The following is a 26,032-nucleotide window of genomic DNA, read 5'->3' on the forward strand; positions in this document are numbered from 1 at the left end:
TGAATATCACTATAAATGCTGGCATTTCTATCATCTAGGACAAGGGGCAGCTTTGACTGAGGGTCTAAATCTTTTTGCAAAAGCAACAAAAATTCAAGGACACTGGTGTCATTTGACATTGCTGAGTGCTGAGAGTCTCAAGGAACAGTTCACAGAACACATCAGATCTTGCTAGAAGGAATAAAACTCTCTGAATACATTTCAGGCAATGTGTGCTTTTGCAATATTGCTGTGGAGTCTGCATCACATCCACTTTCCATAAATTGTACTAAATTATGAATGAAATTGGGGAAAGGCAGCTTACAGAACTAGGAAACATTTAAAACTAAATACAAAATTCTTGTGCTCTGAGTTTTTATTTAAGTTTTCAAAAGGGTTAAATATCTACAAAAGTCTGCATTTAAATGAATCATTCATAGTTGCACCAACACAGACACACAATCATTAACTTAAAAACTATCATTGTTACATGTGGAAGAAAAAAAACTCAAACATATCAGATAACATTTTCCTTTCATTCTTTAATCCTCAGTGATAAGCATGCCTCTGGACAGTCAGCGTTCAGTGCACACTACAGTATACATCTGCAGTTCTCTGTGTCAAAGTCTACAACAGGGCCATGCAGTTAGACTCAAAATATTGAAGTCAGTGTCAGGAGAGATAACCAATGTGTCAGGAAACTATCATGTCACATGCAACACTGGTTTTTGCACTGATCTGATTTTCCTCATCACTGGAGGCAATGGTGTCTAATATTGGGAGGATATTAATCCAGTATTCGACTTGATCCCATGGGTTTCTGATTTATTTTCTGGAAAAATATTTTTTTTTACTCCTCCGCCTCCATCTATGTGATTCCACCTACTTGTTGCACTCAGTAAAACTGGTAGATATTACTGTGAACATTCAATGTATTAATATTCCATCCATTAATCAAAATAGAGGCATTAATTCACATAGAATGAAGATTTCATGCTTTTGATATTGTCCATCCTAGCAGTGACAATACTATGGCTTTAAGTGATGCATTTTGTCCTTTTTTTCAATGAATGTTGAAACAGAGGTTCCTAGCAGTCTGCTTGAAATCCAATAAACAGTTTGCGAGGCCTTGGTTTTTTTTAAGTTGGAACAATTAGCAGCTGCCTGAATGGGTAAGGTCAAGTTTCCACAGAATCCGATTTATTTAGTTATAGGCTGTTTTAGGCTTCGGTAGCAGTTGCTGGAGTCTTCAGACTGAATGTGGAAATCCTTATTCCTCTCCGTTACAGCTAAAAGCTTGTTTCTCTTCCTGCTGCTCGAATTGCATGGGAGACAATCTATTTTGCTGAATTTGCTTTTGTCAAGAGTAGGTTTATAGGATGTTAATATATTGGAACAGTTAATTAGCAGTAGTTAACATATATTAAGCATTTCAATAGCTAAACTTAAGGCAATTCTTTTTACATTTTGTCTGAATTTTAATTATAGTGTACGAATAAAGTGTGTTTTGGTTCAAGCCTGACAGTTTGACCAATTGAGTTGCCTCTGGAACATAACATCTTATACTTACCTTTAAAAGAAAATAAAAAGTTAGGGTCTAGACTATCTTCTTAATATTTTAAAAAGGGCTTGGTCTGATCCATAACACTCAGTCTCCAGAAATGCACACAGAGATTGCAAACATCTTGCATCTGTATTGAATGTTTTATCGTCAACAAAATATTGCAAGGAAATATCTTAAACTGAAGAAACCCCAATAACTCAATGGGATATGGTTACTAACACAAGAACCAAACTAGTGTACAGATTCATATAGCTTAAGCTATCAAGGAGTGCCGATGGGGAAAAACTTTTGATATACAAGTCAATAGGTTCTCTAGGAATTTATGGGCTGGGGACTTATCATATTGACTGCCCCACATGCTTCAGTTCCCATCATGTGCACCACCTCAATGATGCTCTTCGCTGGAAATGTGAATTCATAACTTTTTACTTCATAGGCCCAGACACTACATATAGTTTCAACTACAGCTAAGAATTAATGCATTTTTGATCTAGAAATCTTGAAGTTATTCTGATGTGAAGCACTGAGATACTTTTCCAAAAGTGACTATGTAAAAAGACAGTAAATGCAACTTTATTCTGTCTCTGTCTGAAGCTAACTGGTATCTAAATATCATTGCATTAATAAATTGTACAGATGTAGACTTCAGGCATTTCTTTCTCCAATACATCTAAGTGTCAACTTATCTGCTGCAAGAGAAATATCACTTGAATGTGCTGTATAAGCAGCTGTGCAGTAATATCTTAAACAGGAACATTCTCAGCATGAAGACACCAAGATTGGTCTCTCTGTCATAAAAAAAATCCCATCAACAATGTAATTACCCAAGAGCACATTCAAAATTCAAGCTTTACATGCCCTTATGACTTTGTACAATTTGGTCAAATCGAAGCTAAGGTTAGCCTGGATCACCTCAGAAGCAGTAACCTTAAACTGTAAACTGACAGATATGATTGCTGTTAAGTTTTCTCAGTGCCTCTGTAGGAGGTAATCATTTCTTTCTGTGGCACAGCCCACAGGTACAGGAGTCCATTCCTGTGTCTGACCCATGTGACCACTCTGCCATTGCACAGAGTGTGCCGAGGGGTTATCTGACTTTGATAGGCATTGCAGCAGAACGTGACATTTCCCTTCATTCACAGACAGAGGTTACTGGATGATGATGTGGAAATGTGAATCCTGGTTGATTTTCCCTTCTATAGCCGGGCACAGCAAAACCCTTCCTCCTGCACTAGCTCGGCATTGTTCAATCAAATCATAAGGTTGGCTCATTCACTGCCATTACCAACTGAGGCAGATGGGGGTCTTCTGGGAAATTCTCACGTCATCTTTTTCACACAAGTTTGATTTTGTTTAAATTAAACTGCAAAATACAATGGATGCAATTCCAAGTGCTGATATTTTGTTAGTGATCATCCGAAAGGATTTCACCTTTACAATAATATACAGCTGTATACATTGAATGCCAACAGCAGTTTAATTTTAGCTCAAACTCCCCCCACAGGAATGTCCGTTCAGTAGACTCCAGACTAAATTTTCCATGATCCATTTCATGCCATGCCCTCAGGTTGTTTTTTCAATTCTAAATATATTAACATTGAAAGGAATCGAGCAGAATCCCTCCACAATATTGGATAAAGGGACCGTACAAATGAGATTGCAATGTTTTTATCCTCAACCAGTATAAAATCTTGCAGCCTTAGATTGACAGGTTCTGAAGGGTGAAGGTATATTTTAGGTCTTGAAATTTGAATGATAAAAGATAGCCATATAGTGGTACTAAACACTTCACATCCATATCCTTCTTTTCCAATCTAATTGGGAGAGAAGAGATACCATTAGTTTCCCAGAGACCTATAAGTGGGCGAGGAGTTCAGTATATCAACACCCATTGCATGCTTAATCCAAACAATTTCTTTCAATATTTTCTGTCATCTATCCAGCAGTGATCTACAGCTGAATATCGTCACTTTTACAAATGTAAACCTACATCTAACAACTATTTATATAGAAGAATTTCTTTTCAAGCAGTCAGGGTTGTGTGCAGCAGTGTTTTACGGAGAAGGTGAATGCTGAGATTGAGCATTTTATCGAGTTTTGAGAAGATTTGTAGCTCAGGTTGAGGTTCTGGCTGTAGATTTGCTCGCTGAGCTGGAAGGTTCAGTTTCAGATGTTTCGTCACCATACTAGATAACATTATCAGTGAGCCTCCAAATGAAACTTCCAGCTCAGTGAGCAAACCTACATCCATTGAGCATTTTATATTAAAAAAGGGTCATTTCTATGGATGGTGAAGTGTTTCGGTCAGAGGGGCATTGCAAAATAATCAATTAATAACACAAACCTCACCATGGTCTTAAAATGAATCTTGTAGAGATTTTAAAGGATCCTTTATTTTTCTGCCTGGTTCGATATGCTGGTTTATGTGTCTATGTTGTAAGATGGCGTCAGAGAGTGGTGACACTATACAATACTTTTCATTGTATTTTGTAAAATGCATTTACAAAATACAGTGACAATAAATAAAACAAAAAAAATGCCCACTCTGTAGAACTGCTTCACTCATAGAAACTGTTTACGGTATCATAGTTAGATCTGCTTCCTATGCTTTTAGCTGACTAAACTTTCTTAGCTTTAATGTGTACTGCATATGAAAACACAACATGGATCAGTGTTCCAGGGAAAGCCCATCATATTTTCTTGGTGCTTTTGTAACAGGATGTGCAGGACAGCTTGGATTGCTCCAGCTCATAGGACTTTCCCAACAGTGGCTGCTCACATTCCAGGCAGCAGAAATGTTTCTTGTGCCATGTCAGTCCTTCACTTTCTACGTAGTCTTCTGAGAAAATCAACTGTAACAAAAAAAGATTGCGTTCAATACAGGATTTTATTTCCTCAAAGCAGTTCTCATTTAGATCTCCACCAGCCCTATTCCAGATACTTGTGTACCAATTGGGGCCATCACTTAAATGAACTACATTAAACCACGCAACACTCCAATAGCACTGTGAAAATGTATGACTGGAGTACTTGAATTCACGATCTTCTGACTTAGCATATGCTATCAACCCAGCTAAATGCATAATTTCATGACCAAAGTATTATCAAGCTCAAAAACTGGACCCATAAATTTGGTTACTACTTACATCATCCCATTCCAGACAGATGCACTCCACTGGGTTGTATATGGTGTTGATACTAAATGCCAATCCAAGGCCTATCGAATATGTTACTTTTATAAATATGACCATTAAGTTCACAAGATCGAGCCCAGCGTGCGAGAGATCAAACCCTCATGGGGAAAGCCCAGGTTGGAGTGACTGCAGGCCCAAGACTAAAGAATGAATATAATTTGGAACTTTTAACTTTATTTTTTATTTACTACTTTATACCGAAAAGAACTGTAATATTGAACTTCTAACTTATTTCTTTGTTGCCATTTTTTGCTGAAGATTTTGCGTCTACTTAAGGTGGAGCCGTGAATGGCAAAATGGAATGTTTCCACTGTACTCCTGTATCCCTGTATTTCAGTACACGTGATAATAAAACCTAATTCTACATTTGAAAGTAAATATCATAATTGTGTGTAAAATTAGCCTTTGTACAGATTTCCACTAAAGCGTGGCCAGGTTAACTCCAAAGAACAGCCAGAGTGCGGACCACTGTTCACAAATCTGTACGTTAGGAACAGATTTATATTTTGGTGTCATCTCTGGGCATGATTGTTAAACTTAGATAGAGCCACTGATCCTGATGTCTTACATGATATATTCAGAACCGTGGGTTAGTTTGAAGATCAATGCTACTGATGGTTTTTCTGACAGCAATATTGTGTGGAAAACATTGGCAGCTAATAATGAAGATAATAAAGGGCCCTTTATAAAGAAGAACTTTTATACCAGACTGCAAATAGCTGCTACAAATCACCCTGCACTCAAGAGCACAAGGAGTAATGAAGATCTGGATCCTGTGGACTCCTTGTTCTTATGTAGAAGGATGTGGATATGTATCTCTTTAGTGGGGTGTTACTACATGATGCACACTCAAAGCAAAGAAACTGAAATGTTATGCTGAGATCCTCTATAACCTACTATTTTATTGAAATGAGACATGCTCTCCATTGTATGATGTAAAAGATTGAATGAAATCAGCATGACAATGTACAATCTGTGATCATTTGAACAAGATGAAGAATGCAATAGATCTTTAAGTTTTATTCTATAGATTAAGGACAGCAACAGTTTGTGAATTATTATAATTATGTACGTACTTAATGATTATCATTGTGCAATCGCTTTATTGTATTAAATTTATTTTTCTTTAAGTGATTGTCTATATCTATGTAAATAATTATGATTAATTGTTTTCATTTGTAAAATCATCATAACTTGGCATCTGCCATTATAATGATTTTTCAATAAAGTGGTTATCTATCTCTCTCAATCAGGAGCTTGGCTGAGCAAGTAGAGTGGGGAAAAAAAATACTTCCTTCAGGTTCTTTGCTCTGCTGGTGAACTTGTACATCTCTGACCAGCTTACAGTTCTGCCAAGTCCATCAGAAGTGCAGAAACTTTCTGAAGCTGTAGCTGTGTTATTCAGGACCGACTGTACTGTTGCAGCAGTAGCTTTACATGTGGATAGTTGCCCTGGACATCGCTTTATTTTGCAAAATCCAGAGTTGCAGAATGAAGATCACAGGAGGTGATATCTGTTTCATTTGGACCCATCCAATAGAGTATCACTACAGCAGTGGCAGTGGTCCACTTGTCCAGTTTAATTTGCAGGCATAAGCCAACACGAAAGACTCTGTTGTGTGACCAAATTTTTTCTAGGCAAGGACTTAGGAAAGGGACGTGCTTATGCTTTTCTGCACCAATGTTTCCAATTAGAAAAAACCCACCTCATCACAGGCAACACAGCGGTACTTCTCACTCTCACAGAAATGGCGACCGCACAGGAGCTTCCCACTCTTCCAAAAGTAGATGAGATCCACCAGAGGTTCTCTGCACCAGCTACACAAAAAGCACGCTGGGTGCCAGAGCCTGTCATACCCTGCTCGCTCCCCATACACCACGGGGTTCTCGTTGCTAACTGGCTGCTTGCAAAGCTCACAACGCTGAAACAAAGTAGAGAAACCCAACTCATGAGTGACAGTGCAATAATAACTCAAGTAAACACTTACATCAACAAAACAGAGTTTAGTAACAAGGTATGAAGTTGCCCTTAGCAAAACTACAATGATGCTCTCGGGAGCAGGAATAGGAATCTTAATTGTGTCAGACTCATAAATAAACTCTCCCAATAGTAAGATGAAAGTTGGGAATTAAGTTCTCTGAACTTTAAAAGGTTCAGTTTACCAGCAGCAAGTGTGGGAAACCATTTTGTAGGCATTTGGGTGTCATGCATGTTCAGTTAAAAGGCCTGTTCACCAGAATTAAGCTACCTTTCATAGTTAAGTTCTCCGTATGTAATCAGGCCATGCCTTCTAATCCTTGACTGCATACAAGCGGTATACCACAGGTGAGGCATTATACTTGCCGGAATTTATAGTGAATAGCCATTGCTTTGTCCCCTGTGTGGAGCGTTCCTCAAAGAGGTATTGATTGAGATTGGATGGGGGAAATCAAAGCGGCTTAGAGCATGGAGCAGGCTAAGTGAAGCAGACTGTGTGGGGATGAGAGGCATAGTGCCCCCTGTCAAGGGATGAAGGGTAATTTCTTCACAAATGTGGTGTTTCTGTGACTGGGCAATAGAAGGATCTTCTCAACAGGCAGTGTAGTGGATAAATGGTCCTAAAGATGTCCTTGTTGGAGTCCTTAGGATTAAATTTTAGGGTAGTCAGGGGATGGAACGGTGACAATAAGAACAGGGAGTGAGACTTGGTAGATTGACAATCATGTGGGCACCATCTGGACAATGTTAAGCAGCAGCCTCAGAGGAAGACATTGCAGTGAACACTACCTGATAGGTTGACAGATGCATTCCCATGCTGCAACTCCATAAATAATGCCCAATGTTCAATCTTATACACGGCAAGATACTCACAGATACTACTGCTATTTTACTATGGCACAATAAATGGTGCATCCATAGACCTGTAGCCACCAATTGAGAGGGAATTAAATGCAAAGCCTGAAAGGCACAATAACATTGTGGAAACTGGCAACGTAATAAAAGGCAACATATTTGACAACTGTGATTAAACATGCATTTTCAAGTGAAATTTATATACGTTCAGGCCTGTGTCACCACTGTGCCTTAATAATGTCTTAAGCTTTCTTTTCACACCAATACCCCTGATGCTTTCTCAACATCCACAGCTAAGGTGAAGGCAGCTGCTGACTGCTGTACCCTGTTGACCAAGGTGACTTTGGCTGGTATCCTGGTGAGCTGGGGATTAGAGGACTCCAAGTCTGCTGGTGCATCCTCCTTGACTTCACCTGTGGGAGACACTGTGGCATTGGAAGAGGGGAATTAGAAAGGCAATGTAACCTTTTGAGTATGCTGGAATAAAACATCCATTCTTTATGCGTCTTTTGCATGTGAGTGTGGTATGGCACATCCATCAAGAAAAGGGGCACCTGAAGTGATATTTAGGTGCCTTATCCCCTTCTTGTCTAGTGAAGCTGTATCCATGCCAGCACAATGGTCCAAATGCATATGCCGCAGCCACTGCGTGTTCTACTGGATCTAGGTCTCCAAGACATGATCTCAAAGACAACCAAATGCTCACATGCCAGAGACATGATAATAGATAGAATCTGGATGGCTTCCTCCATCCTTTGCTTAATTCTGTTTGCAATCTCTGGAACCTCTGCTTCATGTTCTTCTGTTGACTCGACATCTCCAACAAGTCCCTTAAAGCCAAGTTTACAGGCCTAGAGTTTCTGCATCATCTACTTCAGGCTCAACAGGAGCCCGCCTCCTCAGTGGTCAGATCCTCCCAATTTCCTAATGTAAGGGGTAAATTTAAAATTAACTCCTGAATCACAGGTCAACTGAGATCCAAGGAGCTTGGAATATGAGGTAATGCTCACTAACCTGTTTAGCAGTAGTCCTCTCTGAAATTTGTCCATCAATACCAATTTGGTGTTACATAGGGCTAGTTCAACTGCAAGTGGCACTACTTGTCCAGGCTGAGTCTGTTGCGGAATCCACCCTGTTTACACTGCAGAGTGAAATTCCCAAATGTAGACCTATCCTCTTGGTTATGGAATGCCAATGTGGCAACATTCCCTGCATAGCCAGGACCATAAATGGCAGTTGTGCATTTGACTGAAGCATGCCTTTGCACATTTCAGGGTAAAAACTTTACAAAAGTACATCACCTTCAAGAATAAATTAGTTAAAGCTTTACCGGATTAATTTACAACTACAGCAATGAAACTTGGACTGATTCTTTACTCACATTCCCCAAACTGAGAATGACACACTGTTTTATCTGTCTGGATTGTGAAGAAAGGAGTTTGTGAATGATTTCAATCACACTGCTAGCTCCCTGCCCCCCCCAAACAGACTATACTTCTTTTGTATATTTTACCATTCACTCAATTGCAGACAGCCACATAATTACTTCAGAGTTAACAAAAAGTCTTGGTTTTGCTACCACCACTTGTGTTGCAATCATCAAGTGAGATGAGATATATTACTATACTAGAGATTTACTTTATAAATTGGTAGTTTCCAGCTGCCAATTTGTGCCTCACCGCTCGGTGAGGTCTGGATTTAGCTGTCTGTAAAAATGGGCACTGACTAATGTACAGAGAGAGGAAGACAAAGGTGGGGGAGCGAGATGAGAGAGTGAGAGACCAGGCGAGAACAAAAAAATAAGTAAAACAGAGAACTGAAAAGTGGTGAAATAAATGAACAGTTTAACTACTTTGGTTGTGAGAGACAATTGGGCAGTACACAGAAAATAATGCCAAGAGACGGTCAACGCAGGACAGACAAGTTGACTGTCTCAGTGAAAGGAAGGCGAAATATGATGGGTGAAAAACGTAGAAGCAGCCAATTTATTACATCTGCACTTTGTGATGTTTCACTGACAGTCTTTGGAATCTGCCATTCCAACCCAGAAACACAAATCTTTGGACAAAAAGATTGCGATAGGAGGAAGGGGAGAAAGAAAATCTCTTCAATATGTTGTTTAAGACTCTTCTTTGTGTATAGGGGAGGAAAGGTCTGATGGTATTGTCACTGGACTAATAATTCAGACACCCTGGCCACGTCCTGGGGAGCATGGGTTCGAATCTCACCAGAGCAGATGGTGGCATTTGAACTCTGTGGGGAAAAAAAATCTGAATTGAGCCTAAATGATGACCATGAATCAGTTGTCGGAAATATCCTTAAGGGAAGTATACTGCCATCCTTACCTGATCTGGCCTACATCTGACTCCACCTGCAGCAATATGGTTGACTCTTAAACTGCCCTCTGGGCAATAAATGCTGGCGTAGCCAGCGATGCCCTCATACAATGAACGAATAAAGGGAAAAAAAAGTATCAAATACTACTTGGCAGTGAGAAATCTGTCCCATCTATACATAAATGGTACTTTGAAATGATAAAACGTATCTACATTCCACACTTACATCTATATTTCCTTTAATGCTCCTCAGATATTATCAGAAATAAATGGCTTCAACACCTCAGAAACCAAAGTATGTTTAGAACTGTATTAATGCTACAAAGTGACAATAAAACAGTCAGGAAATGGAAGAATCTTTGTAAATACATTTTCCCATTGCTGCCCCTACTCTTTCCCTTGCCTGCAAACATAATAGCTTTCAGCATTATCAAACTCCTTGATCAAATCAAGACAGATCATTTCAATTTTCCATCTGTCCTGTCTTGCACAGGTTCTACTGATTAAATAATACATTAGTGTCAGAAACTGGCAACAGTTTGCATCTACTGAACTGGATCAAAGAGACAAAAACATCAAATGCTATTAACATATGGTGACAATTTTTAATTTTCAATGAACATGTAGTGCAACATCTGAAATCAGAAAGATTTTAACAGGACAACATTCAAATGAAAATTAAACTGTCAGCATTTCTGTGACCAGTAGGCGTACAATACTGGTCCTCTACTTTTTGTCATTTACATAAATGATTTGGATGTGAGCATAAGAGGTACAGTTAGTAAGTTTGCAGATTACACCAAAATTGGAGGTGTAGTGGACAGCGAAGAGGGTTACCTCAGATTACAACAGGATCTGGACCAGATAGGCCAAAGGGCTGAGAAGTGGCAGATGGAGTTTAATTCAGATAAATGCGAAGTGCTGCATTTTGGGAAAGCAAATCTTAGCAGGACTTATACACTTAATGGTAAGGTCCTAGGGAGTGTTGCTGAACAAAGAGACCTTGGAGTGCAGGTTCATAGCTCCTTAAAAGTGGAGTCGCAGGGAGATAGGATAGTGAAGAAGGCATTTGGTATGCTTTCCTTTATTGGTCAGAGTATTGAGTACAGGAGTTGGGAGGTCATGTTGGGACATTGGTTAGGCCACTGTTGGAATATTGCGTGCAATTCTGGTCTCCTTCCTATCGGAGTTGTGAAACTTGAAAGGGTTCAGAAAAGATTTACAAGGATGTTGCCAGGGTTGGAGGATTTGAGCTATAGGGAGAGGCTGAACAGGCTGGGGCTGTTTTCCCTGGAGTGTCAGATGCTGAGGTGACCTTATAGAGGTTTACAAAATTATGAGGGGCATAGAAAGGATAAATAGACAAAGTCTTTTCCCTGGGATTGGGGAGTCCAGAACTAGAGGGCATAGGTTTAGGGTGAGAGGGGAAAGATATAAAAGAGACCTAAGGGGCAACATTTTCATGTATATGGAATGAGCTGCCAGAGGAAGTGGTGGAGGCTGGTACAATTGCAACATTTAAGAGGCATTTGGATGGGTATATGAATAGGAAGGGTTTGGAGGGATATGGGTCAGGTGTTGGCAGGTGGGACTAGATTGGGTTGGGATATCTGGTTGGCGTGGACAGGTTGGACTGAAGGGTCTGTTTCCATGCTGTACATCTCTGTGACTCTATACTCAGTAGGTTACCATAAAGGAATCAATCTTACCTATCTTAACAGTGTTGAGTGTCTGACAATTTGTGGGTCCCAAGAACATTATTTGAGTCAGCAAAAAAGTCCAGGCATGATTATATTAGATTTTCAGACCAGCAGCATTCTGTATCATTAGACTGTAGGATTCATATGACTAAGCTAACTACATTGATGGGGTGAGGAGAGCTATGAGGAAATTTCTAGCCATGACACTTCCAGCATCATCAGCCATAATAATCCCTTAAATAGCAAAGGTGGACACATCATCACGGTAATGATGTGTACTTGGTGTCCTTGTATAATCATCATGCAGCACAGAAACAGACATATGGCAGGAAGGGGGAGTAAAATAATGATATTAAATGTAGAACTGCAGAGGTTTATAACACAGAAAGAGGTCATTGAACCTTTGCTTATTCTTAGCCTAAGATCTCCTAAATTAACTGTCCAGTTCTATTGTCTCCAATATGCACGATATTTTTCTCTCCTCCAATGTTTATCACAAAAGAATAAATTAGAGATTGTCACAAAGGAATACAACAAGAACTTGTGACTTAGTTTTCAGCAATCTGCTGACCAGGATAACAACTATATTCATTTTCAGATCATCTCAAGACATGTACATAAATATCTTCTGATAAATATTTCCTTTTATTCATGCATAGGTGATAGGTGATTCTGGTTCGGCAAGCATTTATTGCCCATCCCTAACTGCCCCACAAACTGTGGCTTGCAAGGGCCATTTGAAAGGGCAGTTAAGAATTGACCGCATTGTTTTAGGTCAGGGATCAGACCAGCTAACGTTGGCAGGTTTCTTCAGTAAAGGGCATGAGTGAACCAGATGGATTTTTTACAACAATCGACAATGGGTTACATGTTTGCCATTAGGCCAGATTTATTTTAAAAATTGTATTGGAATAACCGCCTTGGCAGGATTTGGACCCATGCTGCATAAGGGACTCATGAGCAGAACGACAACACCATAATGCTAATGCCTCCCTCTAACACACTAGCATCTGGGCATGACAAGTGTTCTCATTTCACCTTCCGGGGAAACCTGAAAGTTGAGAAGGAAGGCTCAATCCTCAGATGTTTATCGTGAAGAAAAAAATTCAGCTGTTGGACATTAAGGAGGCATTTGGAGAATCTATGAAGGTTTGGCACTCTGGCTCAAATAAATTCTGTAATGTTTCTAGCAGAAAAAAAACTGAACCTTGCACATTTGGGCTCTGTCTGGACAGAATTCCTGAAGGTGAAAAATACAAAGCAAAAGCAGCTCTGACACATTGAGAAAAACAATTTGCAGAGTTAAAAGTATTACATAATATTCATGTGGAGGAAAGGCAAAGGTGATGACTTGCATGGTTTTATTAATACCAGATAAAATAAAAAGGACTGTGTGATGATCCTTGACTTCAGTACAATAGGGATGGGGGGGTGGGGGGGGCGGGGGGGGGGGGGGGGGGGGCGGCGGGGGTGCGGCATGCCATTCTGATCCTAGAAGTTAAAAGAGGACTCCAACTGTCATTATGGTATTGATAAGACAGTGTTGACATAGTGGGACAGTTAGAACAATAGCTTATATTTTTATAACATCTTTGCTGCACCAAGAAATCACAAGATTTATTAAACAACATTTGGCATCAAGCCACACAAGTAGATATGAGGAGAAATTACTAAACGTTTGGACAATGACACAGATCTTAAAAAGCGTCCATAAAGGAGGATGCAGAGATTGTGCAGCAGCAAAGTTTTGGGAGGAAACTTGTAAGCCCAGAATCTTTCCAACTGAAGTTTCATTCACTCATGATGGGGACAATTAAAATGGAGGATGCCCAAAAGGCTAGAATTGGCGAAGCCTAGCTATCTCAGAAGAATGTATGAGGTTACAGAGTAAGGGAGGGATGAAGCTTTGGAGGGATTTGAAAACAAGTGTTAGCATTTGAAAATGAGGTGCTGATTAACCAGAGGCCACTGTAGGGTTAGCAAGGACTGGGTTGATTGGGGAATGGGGTGTGGCTCAAGTAAAGACATTGGTAGCAGAGCTTTGGACGAGCTCAAGCTTATGCAAGGTAGGAAATGTTTAGGGAATAGAAAAGGCATGGTCAAGGTTTTCAACAGCAGTTACACTGAGGTGTTATGGATTCGACCAATGTTGCAGAGATGGAAATGGATGGTCTCAGTGATGGTGTGACCAGAAGTACATCATAGGACCAAATATGACACTGTGGATGCATACAGTCTGGCTTAGTCACAGGCAGTTATTAGGGATGGGAATATTGCCCTAGTTGGGAATGGAGTTTGTGGTGGTAACCAAAGATGATGGATTTATTAATGTTGTTACAGTTGCACAGAGCATTACTTGGTGACTTTGAAAGATGTAGTTGAGATTATTGTGGCAAGGGGAGAAATTGATTGGAAAGAATTCAAGCATGGAGTTCAGGGCAAGATGTATGTGGATTTGGGGGAAATAGCATATCCAATGATTTTGATCAGGAAAAGAAACTTGGAGATTGGATGGTCGCATACTTTGCAAAAATGGAGGGGTTAAAGTTGGAGGTTTTAAGGAAAAGAGAGATCATAGTAAATTTGACGGAGGGAAGAACAGAACCTGAAGAGAGAAAACTGTCAACAATGTCAGCTAACATGGGATTCAGGAAAAGAAAGTGACTGGTCAATGCAGCAGAATGTGAGTCCCACGTCAAGGATGAGTTTGGTTTGTGCTAGTGGAGGAAATAGAAGTGAACCAGAAGTCAGAGAAAAATGTTTAGTTGAAAGTCATTGGGGGAGCCTGGCCCAGTTGGCTTGAGGAAGAGACAGAAGCAGCTGAGGTAACTGCAACTGTGGTCTCAGCAAATAGAATCCCATGAGCTCCTCATCATTGTTGAATTTAGGAATTCAGAAAAAAATGCACAAAATTCAAATTATTTTCACATCAAATTCACTGTTCTCAGACGCAGCTTGAATGTATAGAGCATTTACAGGCTTCTTGAATATAATATAATTTGTGACTTTAAACCTTTACACATGGGCTAATGTATATACAGCAGTATTCTCTAAACAATAACATGATAAGTGGCCTGTCACTCTGTTTGATGGTGTTGGATAAAGGGAGGAACACTGCCCAGCACAGCAAGACAGCACCATACTTTTCTTATCGCAGCATAGAAGCTGTCACATCTACCAGAATCTTAAAGCATTTGCATAACAGCTCAACAAAGAATGGAGACTAGAAAATACAGTGCCCCTATTAGTGCCTTGATGGCTTCAGAGTATCAAGTCAGCCTTGTACCAACTGAAATATTAGATGCAAATTTATAAAAGGTCTGTGCATTCCTTGGGATGAGATGTCACATTGTTTGAAGAAAGTGGTAAACAGGACAATATAAAAAAAACCCTTAAACTTTTCTAAAAAGGCAAACGTTAGAATTTTGGAAGTTAACAGTGAGCTCTTTGTGTTGAATGTAATCAGCTAGCCACCAGGCAAGGAATGTAATTTCAAGCATAGCCAGAGATCAATTTACACACTTTTATTCTCTCCCTATCCTCAACAAATATCTTTACCTGTACTAACAGGCTTCCAAACATGATGACTATCTGCCATCTATCACATTCTAGTCTGGCTACGACATGTGTCGCAAAAAGTCATCACTTGTGGCCCTCACTGTGCACCAGACAGAACTGAGATCTGCAATACATCATCCTGCTCATAATTTGAACCGTAACTAGTTTCAATTAGGATTGGGGCATCCATGAACTCGCCTATTTATGGCTCACATTTTTACACATGGTTGCAATTTCCAACATAATAAGATTGCTAATCACTTTAGAATCTAAAATGAAATGGCCTGTGGAGCAGGAAAGCCTCCAAACTTTACAGAAAGGTTGAACTATTGAGGATAATACATTTCAATTCAAAATGGGAGGTTTCAAAATATTAGCCCCCAACTTCTGGAACTGATTTATTTTCCTTTGGACTTCTGATGAAAAAAATCTCCCCTCTCCTGCACTGCACGATGACACAATTTGCTCACGCATTGTAGACCCCATCGGAATGGCAAAATGTGCACCAGAAGAATACCCACTCTTTCTTCGCAAATATATGAATGCAAAGATAATAAGTGACTCTTTTCCATCAACAAGAAAACAACATCTTCTAAATACAGTTGGTGGAAACCATGACCAATCATACATCACATCATAAGTGAATGCTGGCAATCTGAAATTACACTGGTATTTTCTCACGGAGTTATGTATTTGAGGTTTGCCTATTGTACATTTTCAAGATCAGTTCACTTCCCCTCTTATTAATTAATCTCATCATAAAAGGTAACTCTGTACATCTGACTTCAATTCAGTCAGACCCTGGTAATTCTACTGTAATTAGTGGTTCAGGAAGGGCAAGGGTCGGAGTTCAGGTTCTAAGATTTTTTCCGAAAACGCTTGATATTAGCCAGGCTCTGTTTTGCAGCTGGACATTCTCAGGTTTGTATTCCATTCATCATTACAAGTGCTTTCAAGTGGTTGTTTCAAGTTACAGCTATATTGCCTCTACAAAATTCAACTTCCCACTGAATACGACAGACTTGGCTTTTTTATGTGGTCTTAAGAGCCATGTTTGCTGTCCCAGGAGGGAAAACCATAATATAATAGATGGACTTCGAAGCCTAGCAAAGTTATATAAAAGATTACATTGCCAGGCTTAATGGTGCATTTTGTCACTCTGACATTGCTGAATTGTAACACTATTGTCGTCAGTAATTGAGGGTAATCTTAATAATCTAAGGCCTGCTGAGATTTTTCAGCATTGTGCTTTTCTTTCAGAGGTATAGCATCTAATTTTCACACACTGAATGACATTTGTGACTCAAAAATCGACCTTTTCTCAGCTCTATAGCTATCTGTCAAACATCCCAATTGATCCCCATCATTCAATCCCATGGTAGTGGGAGTGACATTTCACCAGCAATGTGTCCTTTGTCTGAAATTTTAAAAAAACATATAAGGTGGAATCTGATAGGGGCCTGAACAACGTGAGCTCTCAGTGAGCAATCTGAGAGAATCACCTGAGAAATTGAGCAAGACCTCTCTCAACATTGGGAGTAACAGGATGCATTTTCCAACAAAGTTCCAGATGTCAAGACAAGATTGTCGCTTAAGCAATAAGATATCAATGAAGCTTGTTGTCAGCTCAATTAACCACATTTCTCACCTCACTTCCATTAGCTTCCTATTCGACATTCCGCCATCAGGAATCTAGTGCCAAGAGTTCTCGGAATGGAAGTGTGAGCAGGTATTTGGCAACTCCAGCTCATCTTGGACACCCAGTACCAGTGTGCAGTGACCACACACTCTCTACATCCACGAGCCTGGCTAAAGGCAGTTGACAGCTTCATCATCATGGGCACACTTCCAATACACTTAGAGCAGGCTTTTGCAGTTCAATCATAACCTCGGAGTGCAGTAGCACCAATGACTGCCGTACGGCTGCTGGACATTTTCCACAGGATACAATGCTGGTCCTCTCTTAGTGCTCACCCTTTATGAGTGCACCTGGATTCTCACCGCATCCCTCCTTGCCATGCCTTTGCATTTTGCACTTTCTCTCATTTGCCAGAACTACGAGACTCACGGCAATTCTGTTTTGCCTTGCTATTTAGCGCAGACACAAAGCCAGGAAACTTGTGAGCAGGCCTCTGTCAAATAAAGGGGGACAGCTTTCAGTAAGGAGGCCCCTGTATAATAAGTCAAAGGCAGCTCCTATAGCAGCTCCGGGGCATGGATACACAGTCAATCAGCCACTCCTTGAAGGGAAATGAAACGATGCCAGGCACCTCATCACCTGTCCTGACTATTTCTTCTCTTGTTGGCTGTTTCCTCCTGGAGTGATTGAGAGAGATGAAAGTGACTGGCACAGACATTATTGCTGGAGCAGGTAGGGAAGGATGGTGAGGTGTCTCGAGCTAGCAATTAGGAAACACAGAAGGTTAGAGGTGTGGGAGATTTGGGTGGATAAAAGTGATTGATAGCAGAGTGAAAATAAGACAGCACGAGTCTTAGTGCAAGGTAGGTGCAGGAGCGGAAATACAGCGAGTGTGAGGTAGCACAAAGAAAGTTGTGGCACTTGCTCTGGCAGAGTGAAGCAGGTCACTGACTTCCTTACATTCTTACTGATGCCCAAGACTGCACTGACCTGAGTGGCAACCTCAGACTAGGCCAGTAGGGTTGTGGCCTCCTCTGCCTGGGGATGGATAGTACTTCTCTTTTGCACCACTCCATCCACCAGGACTTCCGGTCCATAATGTGAGGCACCAATTTCCCATTATCTGCCATGCATTGGGGACAGGGTAGTTCTGGACTGACAGAACTGACCTCCATGTGCAGCAGTCTTATAAAGATGGCACTAGTGCCAGGGTGCTGGTCCATTCTGATAGGGACGTGTTGTTCAGAATACAACAAGTGGTAGATTCAGGCTAGAATTGGATAAGCCTTAGGGGTTAATAGGTACTTAATGAAGCCAGTCTGGATAAATAGCAAAGCTTATTAGATCTAATGGAGTGAAACTCTCAATGAAACTTGACAAAATGGATGCTAAGCCAAAAGAAAAGGTAAGATTCAGCTCATTGTTCTTCGATGCATACACTCCTCTTGGACAATCTGTGAGTAGGCTATTCCGCTACATCAGGCCATTAGGATGTCAAACCAAGGCAGAACTGGCAGCTGGTACACCTTTAACTTGATGAGGTTTAGCAGCTGAATGAAGAAACCTTGAAAGCTGGGCGAGCCAAGAGATTTGTGGAGTAGAGCTATCAAAAGCTTCGGAACTGAGGTAGGTGAGTAGAGTTGAGGTACACATCAATCAAGGTCTGACTGAACATGAAACAGGCCTGGGTGGTCAAATAATCTACTCCTGTTCATGACTTCAGTGTTGAGGTGCCGAAACGATAATTAAACAGAATGCCACTTCAGATCGTAGCATTTAACTTTTTTCTTTAATAACTCAAAAGAATGAACAATATAGGTCTCTGTTTTTCACCTTTCATAAGACTTAGAATTAAGCTGCACCAACTATGCTATTCAAATCAGGCATTTTGGACAAGCAGAAACTTGTTCAAAACTATCACAATGGTACAGTTGTAAATTTATAGTACTAGGTTTTCAGAAAGAGCTTTTTCATTTAAGTCTTCTAGAAAGGAACCTTTCTTTAATAACTAGCACAGAAAGTAGAAAATCAAGGATCTCTTGAAAATTTTGAAAATAAAATGCAAATACGAAAGGAGCATCAGAAGACAACAGGTAATCTAACATTTTCCTTTAGTCTTGAGCCACGGTGAACTGTAAAAGCTTCAAAGGTCACCCCACTTGTATTAAAAGTGAAAGAGGGCAGAATGACAAATATCAAAGACTGGTGAAGTTTGCCTTGCCCTGATCTGTGTTAGCACTGCTGCCTCACAGCGCCAGAGACCCAGGTTCAATTCCCACCTCAGGCAACTGACTACGTGGAGTTTGCACATTCTCCCAGTGTCTGCTTGAGTTTCCTACGGGTGCTCTGGTTTCCTCCCACAGTCCAAAAATGTGCAGGTTAGGTGAATTGGCCATGCTAAATTGCCTGTAGTGTTAGGTGAAGGGGTAAATGTAGGGGAATGGGTGGGTTGCTCTTCAGAGGGTCGGTAAGTAATCTAATCAAATCTATTCAACCTCTCCCTATAGCTCAAATCCACCAACCCTGGCAACATCCTTGTAAATCTTTTCTGAACCGTTTCAACATGTGGCTCAGTGATTAGCACTGCTGCCTCACAGCACCAGGGTGCCAGGTTCGAGTCTAGCCTCAGGTCATTGTCAATGGGGACTTTACACTTTCTCCCCATGTCTGCGTGGGTTTCCTCTGGGTGATCTGGTTTCCTCCCATGTCCAAAAATGTGCAGCTTAGGTGAATTGGCCATGCTAAATTGCTCGCAGTGTTAGGTGAAGAGGTAAATGTAGGGGAATGGGTCTGGGTGGGTTGCTCTTCGGAGTGTTGGTGTGGACTTGTTGGGCTGAAGGGCCCGTTTCCACACTGTAAGTAATCTAATCTAATCTTTCCTTTTCTTCAATGACTAAATAAATGCTGATTGTAAAACACACTGCTTGTCAATCACTTGCTCCAGGTTACTGAAGGGATGAAAGACAGACGCACAAATAAAGATGCCCAGCTCTGCTTTCATTTGCTACTTGCAGTGAACTGCATGAAGTTCCAATTCTCAACACTGTGATTGTTGCAGCAAATGATGGGAAGGACGTTAAAAGAAAAACTGAAAGAAGAAGAGAGCAAGAAATAGTTAGAGAATGACAGAAAAATAGAAAGGACAATAAAAACACTTTGAACCTTTTCACGAGAGTGCACAAAATCAAAGTGCCAAGTAGTTGTGCTGAAATGCGCAATCATTCTAAAAGAGCAGCAAGAATATTTCCTGATGTGTACCTTGGAATAATTGGTTTCACATGTGCCAAAAGAAGCTATTTTCTTTTGGAAAAAAAAAGTTTAAAATACACATGAAAGCTAAATGCATCCACAAGTATCTTATTTCTTTCATACTTTGATGTCTGACTTCAATTTAAGCCAAATTACACTAATTACTCACATATTCATTTTTCTCTTGGGCTTTTGTCGGCGTTCCATTGGTTGAAGCAGGACCATGCTGAGGCTCCCCCTTTGCTATCTTGCCATTGCCAAATTGCCCCGTGGCTTCGATTTTCTGCTTCTGGTTAGCTTTTTCTTTGGCACTACCCACCTGGCCTGGCAGTGCCACTTCTCCAACTCCCAGCGACTCGCTCTTGTACTTCCTGACAAATTCCTCCATGGTTTTCACCTCACTCTCTGACAAAGCATGGCATTGGAAGGGATCCTGGTCGTAGACTGGCAGTTGCCTCATTAGTTGCTTACGGCGATAGTACGCCCCTTCTGTGCCAGCAATTGGTTGCATTTCCTTTGGAATAAGTTCCATATAATGAATAGCCTGGCAAGTGGAAAGTGAGAGTTGGGGGGTGGGGGGTGGAAAAGAGGAAAAAAAAGATTTTTGAAGTGTAATATCAAACACATGGCTTTAATTCTTGCCAAGTTAATGCCAGAATTTCATTTTAATTTATAATAACAACATAACATGTGCAGAGATAAAATATTCATTTCATTCACTTCAGACTGCAAAATATAAAGCTTCTTACGCTTTACAAACATTTTCTTTCATATTGTAAAGTTTTACTATAAATGGCAATAAATTATTGCCAATCGTTGGTGTCTGCATATTACTCATTCTGAAGCACTAATGGAATTCTACAAATATTGTGTTGTTTGGAACATTTCTCTGCTGATTACACTGTCCACTCCTATTATATTAAAATTCAGTTCTCATTAAAGTATTGTTACCTATTTATCATGTCAGATTTATTCTCCAGTACATCACACTGATTAAATTTCTTCCTCTTGAAGACAGTTCTGGAATACTTTACATGCAATTAAAATTTCAATGACAATGAAAAGATTTTAAAAAGATAATTCTTATTATCATTTTAAACAGACATTGTTTTGGCACCGAGCAACACCAGACTGAATACACATGGGCTGCATAAGATTTCAAAGAGTTGGAGTAGAGTAACTGGACAGGAATTTACTGGTAAAACATCAGGAAATATCTTTCTTGGCTGTAGTCCATGCATGTCTAATGGATAAATAAATAACTAAAGTAGAACTCTCACTCCTCCAATGACAGTTCAGCTTCCTTGGGAAAGTGGGATGAGGAGAGGGGGCACAGCTTTCTATTCTTTTTGCACCTTCTATTTTGCATCCTCTATCACACATATCCTCAAGTAACAGGACACTCTTCCCAAGTTGCTGGAGTGCATCTCATGGTTACAGATGTCCCTAGTGCTTGGCTATGTTGGTATAATGACAGTCTGCAGTCTCCATTACTGAGTGTGAGTATACTATCAATAGTAAACCACATTGCAGATTCCACACATCAACTACATTGCTCTGTTGGTACAGCTTAGAAAATGCTCTTCACACTGCTCGGCTTGATGTTTTGCACTCTTCAGAGAAATATTTGCCCCATGTGTGGGCAAACTGCAGCTGCACAAAAATGCTTCATCATTATCCTCAGCCTAATCAATCACTGGCACACTAAAATCAACACTGCATTTTTTTTTGTTCACTCATGGGTGTGGCTGGCTGGCATTTATTGCACCCTGGATGCCCTTGAGAAAGTGGTAGTGAGCTGCCTTCTTGAACTGCTGCAGTCCATTTGCTGTAGGTAGACAAACAATGCACTTAGGGAGGGAATTCCAGGTTTTTGACCCAGTGACAGTGAAGGAATGACAATATATTTCCTAGTCAGGATATTGAGTGACTTGGTGGAGAACTTGGAAGTGGCAGTGTCCCAATGTATCTGATGTCCTTGTAGATAGAAGTGGTCATGGGTTTGGAAGGTACTGTCTAAGGATCTTTGGTGAATTTCTGCAGTACATCTTGTAGATAGTACACATTGCTGTGACTGAGCATCGGTAGTGGAGGGAGTGGATGCTTGTGGAAGTGGTGGCAAACAAGTGGACTGCATTGTCCTAGATGGCGTCAAGCTTCTAAAGTGCTGTTGGAGCTGCACCATCCAGCTAAGTGGGAAGTATTCCATCTCACCCAAGTTGAGCCATATAGATGGTGGACAGACTTTGGGGAGTTAGGAGGTGAGTTACACAATGAAGTAGTCCTAGCTTCTGAGTTGCTCTTGTAGCCACTGTGTTCATGTGGCAAGTCCAGTTGAGTTTCTGGCCAATGGTAACCCTCAGGATGTTAGCAGTGGAGAATTCAGTGATGGTAACACCATTGAATATCAAGCGGCAGTGGTTAGATTGGAGATGGGCTCTGAAGCAGCTGCATCAGTGTCAACGGTTTTCCACGTGAAAATCAAGGGTGACTTGGTGATTAGATACTGATCTCTCTAAAGTTATTTCAGTGGCAACAAAAGCAAATATCCTGAAGAAATTTGCTCACAAAATTCATCTTTGAGTTGGGGTAAACATTTCTGGCATCATGCGTTAAGTGTGTTCCAGGCACCCCAAGTGACCTTCCTGGCTACGAAGTTGACAAGAGCGGGTTGGGTGATCAAGTGAGGGCTTACAGAGCTTACATCTTTCGTTGGGCTGGGGAATTATGACAGGAAGTTCATACATCACCTGGCTTCCTTCAGCTCCCAAAAAGGGTCTGCTTTGGAGACGGTCACGTAGCCAAGCCAAGTCATAGTTTTCAGGAAAGTTAAGAAACAGCTATCATCCTCTATCACACATAAACACACCATAATCCCAGGTGAGATCTGGTATTGAGAAGCGATGCCTCCCGGTACAGCACTGGGGTAACATCTGCTTGAAGGTGACCCATTGGAGAAGAATGCCCAGTAGTGTGTGTATCAAGGACTTTGGCTAATGCAGAGTGTACATATGCCCAGATAGAGAAGAAAAGTTTAATGGTCATATTTAGATTCAGGAAATTCCACCAATACCTTTACGGACATAATCTGTCATAATAACAGACCATAAACTCCTGCTAGGTCTACTTAAAGAGGACAAGGCAGTGCCACCCAAAGCTTCAGGCCAAATTCAGCAATGGGCTCTAATACTATGAGCATATAATTAGAAGTTGGAACACTTCCACCAGGAGGTCAAGTAGAGAATAAAGAATGCACCCCCTCCTGCTGGCAGGTACACCACCAATGGTACCACCACTGGAAGAATCCAAAATGGTTTTAAATTTTATGGGCACACATCCAGTTACAGCTGATAACATCAGTCTTTGGACACAAAGATTCAGTTCAGACTGAACTGAGGCAGCTGGTGGTGATGGGGGAAGCCAAAGGGCCACCACAACCAGTATAGAAACCCTTCTGGTCATAGAGAGACCAGATCACAGTGGAGAAAGCCGTATTACTATGGGGAGCAACAATGATTGGTTCAAGCAAAAGTCGCCGCCAGATACTCTACCTGGGTCATCAAAAGTTTTCCAAAATGAAGATGTTGGCGAGAAGTTACGTCTGGTGGCCAGGGCTAGATGCAGATTTAGCCACTTTGGTGGCGAGCTGTGTGTCAAACGCTGCAATATGCACAGTTGGAGGCATCTGACCTAGTGCTAAACACCCCAGCAGGAGCTCAAAGAAAAAGAACCGGCCTATATCCTCAGACTCAGAAGAGGTGGGATGTGACGAAGTCAGCCAGGTGGACATCATAGAACATGAGTTTCCCGATCGGGGCTGTTCATCTGATCCAATCAGGAAGCACTGGCTGACAGATATGAAATAGAATGTCAAACATCTTAACACTCTAACAGCTGGCTCTGAGGGAGCTGGATCAGTATCAAGGACTTTCCATGTTTAAATAAAAGGTGCCTTGGTGACAGGATACTGGCCTTTGTAGTGTCATTTCAACAATTATCTTCCTTTGTGCCAGATATAACTCCAACCACCGGAGAGGTTTCCCCGATACCCACTGGTTCCAGTTTTGCTAGGGTTTCTTGATGCTACACTTGGTTGAATGCAGCCTTGATGTCAAGAGCTGTCATTCTCACCTAACCTCTGGAACTCAGCTCCTTTGTCTATGTTTGAACCAGGAGCGGAGTGACCCTGGGAGAACTCAAACTGGGCATCACTGAGCAGGTTATTTGTCGACCCTACGCTGATTAAAAGCGCTCTTGATGACACCTTCTGTCACTTTACTGATGATTGAGAGTATTCCGATGTGGAGGTCATTGGCTGGTTTGGATTTGTTCTATTATGTTTATGTACAGAACATACCTGGGCAATTTTCTCCTTCCATGGGTAGATGCTGGTGTTGCAACTGTACTGAAACAGCTTGGCTAGGGGTTTGGCAAGTTCTGGACCACAAGTTTTCAGTACTGTTGCGGTGCTGGAGGGAAACTGGCAGAGGCCGAGATGGATCGTCCACTTGGCATTTCTGGCAGCCGTGATGGTTGCCATTCAGAAAATCCCACTTCATGAAGGCAAGATTGCTCAAAGAAGTGGACTACTCTGAAGCCAACCTGAACATACCAATCTATGAGGACTTTGAGAATCCATGTTATGCTTTGAACAGTACAGGTTTTGATGAGAAAAATGAATGGCATGGTGTGTACTCTGACAGTAGGACCTTCAGGGCTTCTACTCCCTTGGAAAGTAACCCAGACACAACAGGATTAGCACTCTCCGTGCAACGACATTCCACCTGCTCCAACTGAAATTCAAATAGAACACAGCAAGCAGTAGTGATCAGACTGTTAATTACATTGTGAATATATGTAGCCATAGCATTCAAGGCCAGCTCTCTAACAATGCACAGTGCAATGAGTGGCTTACATCTAAATTTGAAATGGTGCAAGATGCCATAGATGAAATGATGATGAAGTCAGAAAAAGTACAAAATCCACTCTTTTTCCCAGGACTCACTAAGGAGTAACAAAGGAAAACGATGTTTCAGAAAGCCTGCAGATCCTGTTGGGGAATGACACCAATATCAGGGAAATTCACCATCAATAGGTCTGAGCCATTTCGATAATTATCCTCAGGAACCAATATGCATGACGGCATCTGAATTACAGAAACACAAACAAAAGTTGCTGGGAAAACTCAGCAGGTCTGACAGCATCTGTGGAGAGAAAGCAGACTTAACGTTTCAAGTCCAGTTGACCCTCCTTCTGAAGGTGGTCTGAAGGAGGGTCACTGGATCCAAAAAATTCACACTGCTTTCTCTCTACCGATGCTGCCAGACCTGCTCAGTTGTCCCAGCAATTTCTGCTTTTGTTTCTGATTTCCAGCATCTGGCATTCTTTCTTGGTTAAACCTGAATTACATCCAGTTTCAACAATACATCTTTCAGAAAGGTCTATGAAGTAGCAAATATAAGCTGGAAAACCCAGATGCATTTCGCCCACTCTACCACAATGGGAACATACTTCTGAAAACATCAGGATAGTGGGAAAACAGGCCAAGGATGAAGCTGGAATCTACAAGTATGAAATCATCTGGTCCTAGTTGATTGCATCCATAAACTACTACCCAAATAAGGGCACTTCTTTGCATCATACATCCAAAAATGATGAAAACCAGAGACTTCATAAACAAGTAGTGTCACTTATTACTGATCAGTTCACAGCCCAGTCAGACAACTGCTGACAGAGAACCAAAGATCGAACCCTCATTGTTATCACATGCTTAATTTAGCAATCATGAATATCCCAAAGCATGTTAATTATCCAGCCTGAAGCTCTTTTTATCTTGCATTGAAACAACAGCCAAAGTATGTAAATTCTCTGCATTAAAGAGCAGGGCAATTTGGGTACGAATGATTTGAACTCATTTTCACACTCAATTTCATAACTTTGAGCTTATGCATTAATTGCCTGAAATTTCTGTCAAACATTT

The 26,032-nt window shown here is 40.9% G+C and overlaps 1 protein-coding gene across 1 annotated transcript in view; it reads right to left on the bottom strand.

Annotated features, from left to right (window-relative positions):
• Positions 1-337: 337 nt before the first annotated feature.
• lmcd1 (LIM and cysteine-rich domains 1) overlaps positions 338-26,032 on the bottom strand; it is a 66,947-nt gene continuing 41,252 nt past the window's right edge. Inside the window, exons 4-6 of the mRNA XM_072582649.1 lie at positions 20,222-20,596; positions 6,444-6,659; positions 338-4,395 (exon numbers count right to left, since the gene is read on the bottom strand). Coding sequence (XP_072438750.1) covers positions 4,234-4,395; positions 6,444-6,659; positions 20,222-20,596 — 753 coding nt within the window. The 3' untranslated portion in view covers positions 338-4,233. The remainder of the gene's footprint in view (positions 4,396-6,443; positions 6,660-20,221; positions 20,597-26,032) is intronic.

This window comes from Chiloscyllium punctatum, chromosome 12, assembly GCF_047496795.1.
Source record: "Chiloscyllium punctatum isolate Juve2018m chromosome 12, sChiPun1.3, whole genome shotgun sequence".
Taxonomy (NCBI): Eukaryota; Metazoa; Chordata; class Chondrichthyes; order Orectolobiformes; family Hemiscylliidae; genus Chiloscyllium; species Chiloscyllium punctatum.